Source organism: Astatotilapia calliptera, chromosome 6 (assembly GCF_900246225.1).
Source record: "Astatotilapia calliptera chromosome 6, fAstCal1.2, whole genome shotgun sequence".
Taxonomy (NCBI): domain Eukaryota; kingdom Metazoa; phylum Chordata; class Actinopteri; order Cichliformes; family Cichlidae; genus Astatotilapia; species Astatotilapia calliptera.
The window spans coordinates 4,461,771-4,470,274 of record NC_039307.1 but is presented as its reverse complement, the minus strand read 5'-3'; the positions used below and the strand labels follow the sequence as shown (position 1 = coordinate 4,470,274).

Genomic DNA, 8,504 nt, shown 5'->3' with positions numbered 1-8,504 from the left:
GTCTGATTTAAATCCAGGAAGCATTAACGGCGACACTGTATCACTGGAAATAGCTGGTGCCATAATAACAGGTAATCTGAGTTAACTGACAAAGAACGTTTAAAGTTAAAAGTTTGAGTTCAGGCTGAATTTATTTGAACTGTTATGACAAGACACTTTCCCCCCTCTGACTGCCGTAGTGCAGGCGCTGCACCTCACACCACAAATAATAAACCTGGCAATAAGGGCTTATTTTCTTATCCAGTCACCTTAATCTGCACTGCACTCCATGCAGTTTCTTTTTGTTTTCTGCTTTGTGGCCGTCACTATCGCTTCCTTTTTCACCTATCTGGTTTAAAAAAAAACTCCACTTACTGTTGTTTGTTACTATAGAAATGTTCACATAAAGCCAGGAATGCACTCTGACATTAAGTATCACAATTTTATTACAAAAATTAAATTCTTCATCTCTCAGTTTTGCCATGCTTGGAGCATATAACAATACAGTAAAAAACCCAGACCCGGAGAAGATAGTAAAGCAGATTTCAACAATGCTTTCACAGCACTCTGTCATTCATGCTGTTACTATACAGTTACTGTAACATTCCTAATACAGAGTAGTACAAACACCTGCCAAAACACGTCATGTCAGATAACAAACTGTAATTAAATCACGTTTACCAGAAGAACAAGAAACTCAACCCAGCTCAGAGGGGAAAAGAAAAAGAAAAAACAGAAACCAGTAAACATTGAATTTGCAACTGAAAACATACCGAATGTGCTGAATATTTGTACCAGCCCAAGGCACCCAGGCTTCTAGCAATGTTGGCAAGTTAACGACATTCTTACAGAAACACTTGAAGCGAACGATGATTACAAATCGACTTGTACCACAGTTTGACTTTGCAGTGTCCTTCAACGTACCCTCCTCTCCTGGCATTCCTCTTCATCAGTCACAGTGCAAGTTCCGGAGGGGCGGGGCAAAGTGGAGGAGGAGGGAGGGTGGCAGGGAGGCATGGGAGGAAGGGAGGGGTCACGGGGAGCTGTACCGCATCAGACATCACTTTACAGCGCCAAACACTGACAAGAATTGGACGGACAGCGTAATCTCCCACTCTCCTGAAGGAAGGGTGGGGGCGAGAGTGGTTATGTAATTCCTCACTTGGATTGTGAATTGTCCAAACGTAAGGCGCAGATTGCCAGTTGCCAGTCCAAGACGAAATAAGCCAAACGAAAAGCTTAGATGTGCTTTCAACTGAATGTCCAAGAAAGAAAAAGGATAATAGCAATACTTTCTCACTGAGGTTTCCAAGATGAAATAGATTCTTTTTTTTCCCTCAAGATGAAAAGCGTTGTTTTGCAACATGGATACCTAAGAATGGTGGAAATCCCAGATTTAAGCTTACTTATAACTCAGATAGTCTCTAACAAACGTCAAATGAAGACAAGAACGACAAAAGCTCAGAAATACAGATAGGCCTTTCTTCAGCGGTGAGATGCAGTTCAGTTGGCTGAACGGCAAGGCTCGAAGGTCCATTTGGTCGCTCCGCCAAACACTTCAATGTTGCTCTCTGTCCAGGAGAACACATCGCCAGTCGATGCTTTGCTATTGCAGGTTGCCAAGTTATAGATCTCGGTGATAGAAAGTTTCTTATTCCAGATATTTAAGTTTGCCAGCTCACCAACAAAGGCTTGTGTGGCATCAAAGCCTCCTCCCAGCGTGTCCTGTGAAACAAAGGGATGTTAAGCATTTCACTTGGGGGTTTTCACAGGACAGTTGCAAGGTTATCCAGACTAGTTAAGGTTTATAAGATGAAAAAACTCGGGGCTTTAATTTGTACAAGAAACACACTCTTGTTTAAAGTGGGATCCTCTTTATGGAGGACAAAAAGTGCCAGGATCCAAAAAGAAAGAGAGAAAATTGATCAAATGTAATCTTGAAAATAAATAAATGTATGCCTTTAATTTGTTATAACTAATGATAGCTTCAGTTTATTTGTTAGTTTGTTTCAGTTTACTTCAGACACTTATGTTAAATTATGCAAATAACGGGCTGAGGGCTTGGCAAGTTTTGCCATATAGTTGATCACTGGCAGGCTCACACACACGAGAAAACTACACTAACATTAATGAATAAAATGGGGGGAAATAAAGTTGAAAAAGGAATTAATTCAAGCTAAAGACAAAATTAAAACAAAAACAATTAAAATAGAAATATCTTTTGTCCCATTTTAGGAATTAAATTATGCCTCCTTTTCTACAAATTCTTGCCATTTTTTATCTTCCATACTCCTGAAAATACTTGATCCAGGTAGAAAGCCAAAACTGCAGCTGGATTTCATTTAAGAACATGATTGCAGTATGGAGGATACATCTTGCTTAGTTTTCTCTGTAAAATAGATCTCAAATTATGCTTCTCTATCAAAATTCATGCCTTGCACACACTGGAAAGCATTAATTGACCACCTCTGCAGTGCCCCCATGGTCTCATTTCATAAATATTGCCACTTTTAATCTTTGTTCAAATTTAATCACATAATTGGTTGAGAATTATTTCCAAACAGGTGTAGGATTAAATGTCTAAAAATTAATATCCACCTGCTCTTGTCCCAGGACCAGCACACCCTCTGGTTTGATGGGGTGGTATGGTGCCAGATTTTCCCCGCTGCCCCGCTTCACTCCGTCCTGGAAGGCCTCCCACATCCCGTCACGGGTGGTCCACGTGATGCAGAGGTGATGCCATTTTCCATCATTGATGAGGAACGGCAGTTTTGCAACCTGGAGCAAAGACATTTCGTAAGTTCCATTGTTCAATATGTCTTCCACACTTTGGTAGGACAGACTCGGCACATCGTGATGCCTTCCTGCTGAATCATTTCCCCCCATATCACATATCTCCTCGTCTTCTATAAAAAGGTTGCTTCTGTTTCAAACAGCACCTATTTTAACTCAGCCTCCTGTTGTGTTACAGAGAAGCTGTCAGGTTACCCTGACTCATCCAAGCAGAAAGTATTGCAGCTTTCCCCAACTGTAAATTACTATTTTGATGTGTTACATACACTTCCTGCAAAGGTGAGAAACGTGTGAATTCACTTTGCTTCCAGGATAATAGCTTTTTCATTACCTTGTCATTGATGAGAATCTCCATGGGGTTGTTCCCCCACTCAATCAGCACCAGTTCATTGGCCTGTCCTGGAACTGCATAGGAGAAGGGGGTGCCCACCCCAGGCGAAGCATTGGACTTGATCCACAGACACACGGTGAAGGAGTACATCTCAGGAAGGCTCTTCTTTGCTTTGGCGTACATATAGTTGGTTCTCAGGGGGAAAGTGATCTGGAACTTATCTGTTGGTCGGGTGTCTTTGCCTGTTGATGAGATTACTGTTAGTTAAAGCACTAGTAGTGAGCATTTTATTCATATGTCTAGAGATAAATTACAGGAAAGCTGAACATCCATACGCCTACATACATTTTGTAAAACTATGGTACATGACAGAGTCTTTGAAAAGCAAAAGAAGCTGAGGGCTGACTAGTTTCATACAATCTTTTCCATCATGGTTCTTTGCACCATTGCGATCCTGTGATATTTTGTGTAAGATGGCTCTGTCTCCTCCCTCTCATTCGGTCTAACATACGCACGCGCGTTTGCACGTGTTGGAATTTGAACCGACCGTGGATATTTGCTCCAAAACGCGCCGGTGCGAGGCGCGCGACGCAAAGTTTCACTAATCCCCTTTGCAGAGGCTCATATACAAGCTGGATCTTCAGATTCTTTGAAAAACAAAAACTCAGCGAAGCAAAAGTGCAAACAGAGCCTGAGATATGCAAAGCAATGCAGCTCCCCTCACCACTCTCTCATATCTGTGCGCAATGTGATGGTTGCGGTAAAAAGGTTTCACATTGCCGCTGCTACCTGTTTGGGGTGGGGAGTTTTCTAAGGGACGTTACGTCCTTGAGCGTGAAACACAATTAAATTACATCTAATCAGCTTTTAAATTGCCGTGGTTCGTTTTACTGCCGTGAAAGCAACACGGGGTCGAGCAGCTTTTAAGTCCCGTGCCCGTTGAAATCCAAACGCACCTTTCTCCAGGTCTGTTATCCGGTGGTGCAGAGAGGTGAGCGTGGACTCCACTCTGTTCCGCTGCTCGGTGTCATTCCTCGGTCCGGATTTGGTCTCCTCTAACGTGTTGACCCGGGACAGAACTTGCTTCTCCATGTCATCTATCTTGTTTTGCAGCAGGTCTTTCAGGCTGTTTGCTTGCACGGTGTTATTCCCCCGGCTGTACTGCTGCATCGGACAGAATGAGACAGAGAGGGGGTTAAAGAAGTGACAGGGAAGACTTCTTTTTCTTTAAAGTCCCTGGAAGCTGTTTACTCTACTCACTGCCAAGCGCAGAGCTTTATCTTAAACGTGCTATTCGCTTGATTTTATAGGCTGCGGAACATTTCACTTTACACGGAGCTTCTCTCCAACAAACAGATAAATATGTTAGAAAACACATGTGGCCCCAAGTACAAGCTGCAGAAAGCCGCAGCAACACACAATCAACGAGTTAAAGAATATTATCCTTTAATCTAATTAACTATGGAGGCTATTTAATTAACTTTTGATCTTGTCGGCAAATCACTCGCTCTGCTTTCCTACCTCTAGATTCTCCAGTCTCTGTTTGAGCGTCTGTAAAGTCTGTCCCAGCTGGGCCAGAGTATCCGTAGTGCCCCGAGATACATCCCCCATCGTGTTCTTCGACCCCGGCCGCCGACCGCCAGGTCCTGCGGCCGCAGGGAGGCTCTGGCTCTCGCAGCGGCTCAACTTGGATGTTAGTTCCCTGATTGTCTCCTTTTGGTTCACAATGGTCTCCTTTTGCTGCAGCACCGTCTCCCGCAGTTGTATGATAGTGCTCTTCAGGTCTTCCGCCGGGCCGCTGTTTTGCATCGTAGCTGTGCACAAGTCCATATCCTTGGGCACTGACGTGCAAATAAACTGCGTCTGTCCGAGATCTTGCCCGAGGCTCTCCACAACAACCAGGCAGGAAAGTAGAAAAAGTTTCCACGAGAATCCCTCCATGGTTCCAGTCATGCGTCAGGGATTGAGTGTGAGAGAGAGTGGTGTCTCCGAGATTTCAGCACCACGGAGCTGTCCACTGAAGCTGTGAGACTCGCGCTGCTGTGTGCGGCTTATATAGCGGACAAACCAGCGCAGATTCACTGCATCACTGAGGGGAGGCAGCGGGTTCTGCCAAGCCCACAGAGTCCAGCCCCTTATTTAAGGTCGTATTCACTCTGTCCTAACACTTACAGTGGCAGAGAGTGCGTGTACACCACAAAGTGAGATGAGATCGGGGAAGAAGAAGAGGAGGGGATGCAAAACGTTTCACGTGAAGTCTCAATCACTTGTCTTCAGTCTACTGCTAACAAACCTTCAGAATAACGTAACGTTAAATAAAGGGTAAAACCAGTCTCCAGTTTTCTGTCACGGTTGTGATTTGATCTTAAATTAAAATGATTGAAATAACAGAAACATTATTTTCACTATTTTAACCGTTTATTGAATAAAAAAAAAGGATGAAGTGATGATATGTAATGTGTAAATATCTCTAACTCTCGAAACCTTGTTCATTAACATTTATAGTTTCTGGGCAGTAAGAATATACATAAACAGGTGACAGTATATTAATTAATAGTAGAAACATAAGATAAGAAACAAAAAAACACAACACTCAGTCAAATAGAATTTCTGATCCGTTTTTAATGCCTTTATTTGAGGTAAAGGAATCTTTTTCTGGAAAGTTAAGCTATTCCACATTTTTGACCAAATATCATTTTTACTTTACTTTAGAGCTTAATAAGATTTTAGTAACAAATTTTGCATTTCATTTACTTATATAACGGAGGATGTTTTTATTGAACAATATATTATTTTCCTTTTAAAGCCTTAAGTTTGATTTTGAGTGATCTCATTTTATTTTAATTATCGCATTCTTTCTTAACTGTGACATCAAAGTTAAAGATTATTGAATTTTGTTAAACTGCAGAGAAATTAAAAGGCTGAGCTGAGCTGTACAAAGGACACGTCTCCACTCACTTCAGCACCCTGTGCACCATACAACTGTCTGCGCTTCACGCTCATCCAATGCGCGTTTGTGAATGCAAAATTATCAGTCCACCTTAAATGAAAACAGCTCCCCATCCTTCAGAAAAGTCTGTCCCACGGTTAGAGACCCCACCACAACCTCTCATTTTCTCACCCGCCCTCTCTCCCTCCCTCTCTCCAAATCTGTCTTTTTGGCATGCACGCTGGCGTCGTAAAACCGACTCCACTGGTGTCCAGAAATGTACTCCACGGTGCAGGTTCTTCAGTGACTTTAAAGTATAACAGCCTTGTTCACATCCCTAAACAACACGCTGTCAGAGTGTATTTTCCTTTTTGTTCACTGTAACAAAGTGTGCACCGCAGCAGCCACTCGGAGCCTGACAGAGACGCGCTTTGGGCTCGTCTGATGTGATGATAGCAGTTATGTTAAATCTCACCACTACAAGAGCGGAGGCGCTAAAAGGAAAGTCAAATGTTTCCAAATAATTAATCAGACTGTTGCGTAACCACCCCCGCGGCTCTCACACGAAAAAATAAGATGCACAGCGAGCAACACTTAGCACAGATCATGTTGCGATACCAAAACGCGAGTGATACGTGCAGGGTGAGGATGAGGGTTTAAAAAAACAATCACGTGCATCCGGGACTTTCCACTTTGGCATTAGAAAATTAAATGATATTTATGCAACACAAGCAGGTTTGTTCTCATGTATGAAACGAATTTGTTTCTTCACACCAAGTGTGGAGGGCTGAACTGAAGTAATGAATACATACAAAGATAGAGTACTGTGCACAAATCTGGAGCCACTCCCCCTGTCTTTACATTTTGTTTCCAAAGAGCCAGACTTACCTATAACTTTTAAAGTGGTCTTGAGCAAGTTGTCACCCATTTTCACTCCAGTCCTTTTACTTAATCACTTTCAGAGGATAATTTTCTTTGTTAAACTACTTGATACTTAACTGACCTACGACTCATTCAAATAGGAAAAATCATAAAGAAAAAAAGCTCAAGCAAACACCTGACACAGGACCTAAGAGATGTATCTGGATCTGCAGATGGTCAAGCTATTGTTCACTAAAGCAACATAAGAAATAGCCTCAGTGGAAGGATGGCTGTCCAGAGGCCATTCTAAGAGACGGGTAAAAAGGAGAAAATGCTGAGGTATGGCCAATTACACACAAGATGGAACAGAAATCTGTGGGAACAAGTCTGATGGAGGAATGAATTGAAATGTAAATTTTTTTTTTGGTTCAAAGCCTGTATTTGTATTTAAGTGAAACTCGGGGTCTTGATGACATTTTTTATTAAATAAAAGGATCATCGTTTAAGTAGAAGCTCACTATTTTGAAACTATCGTGTGAGTAAAAACAAGCCCAGTCTCGCACCTGAACGCCCCTCGCTGCCTTTTCCCACATCTGGTTAGAACACCGGGTCACAACCATCGACTAACTAAACAAGAGTCCAAACGCACAAGTCGCAGGTTTGCTTTCCAACCCGCCTGCTCCGACACAAATATCCGCTCCGTCTCTGTCGCATCGGTGTAGTTGAGCTCTGCGTAAAACGCAGCCTTTTTAAGCAGCCTTTAATTTGAACTCTGCTGCATTTCAAGAGGTTTTTTCAGACTTTTATATGACGCCGCGGCAGCCGCCGGCTAAGGTGGGATGAAAATTGACCCAACAGTCCCCTTTAATTTGTTTAATTATCGATCCAACGCGTTGTAATCAGCAAGGTGCCAAGCTGAAGGAGAGAAAGAGCAGATATAACAAATGGTTAATGGCAGGGTCTAATTGCTGAGTTGCAGGACAAGCAGAGTAACAAATTCTCTTTATCTCAGCACATGCACATTAAAGACCGAGCGCTTATTAGCGCTCAGAGTGAGAGCGGCTGCGGATCAACAAGTAATGCCTCATTCAGTGTTTTCAGCCACCAGCAGCGACGCAGTGCTTGTTTACCAAATGAGAGCAGATTGAGCAGCTTTAAAAGCTCTTGATGTGCAAGAGTTAATGTTAATGACGCTGCTTCTTCCCACTGTACTGAGAGGTTACACTAGAAGGGACGACTGCTTATCACATTTATCTGTTCAGTATTCATCTCCTGTCCCATGCATTAAACCATTCTGCAGCACCATATGTTCAGCTATGATTCCCCCCATCCTCGCTGTGTGCCTGCCACTTACTCTGCTGCAACTCCCATAAAACTGATTTAACTAGCTGTCCAGTTAGTTTTTCATTGAGCTTACCAAAACCTACGAAACTGTAGCACGTGGAATTAGTTTTTTCTGTTACTTTATACTTCCTGAAAGTGAAGCATTTAGATGGAACTTGATATTTCACAGCTAGATTTACATCTTTTCTTCAGTTTTTGAAGAGGAGTTTTGACCCATTCTTCCTTGCAGCTTGCTCTGAGCACAAGGTCAGATGTGGCAGTGCATGA

General features: G+C 42.6%; 1 protein-coding gene across 1 annotated transcript; it reads right to left on the bottom strand.

Annotated features, from left to right (window-relative positions):
* Window positions 1–402: 402 nt before the first annotated feature.
* Window positions 403–5,155, bottom strand: LOC113023614 (neuronal pentraxin-1-like). The gene is made up of 5 exons (XM_026169802.1): window positions 4,625–5,155; window positions 4,060–4,267; window positions 3,104–3,345; window positions 2,578–2,757; window positions 403–1,704 (listed from the first exon to the last, which is right to left on the bottom strand). Exons 1-5 carry the CDS (start codon window positions 5,054–5,056, stop codon window positions 1,483–1,485), a joined length of 1,284 nt encoding a protein of 427 aa, XP_026025587.1. The 5' UTR covers window positions 5,057–5,155; the 3' UTR covers window positions 403–1,482.
* Between the last annotated feature and the right edge of the window lie 3,349 nt (window positions 5,156–8,504).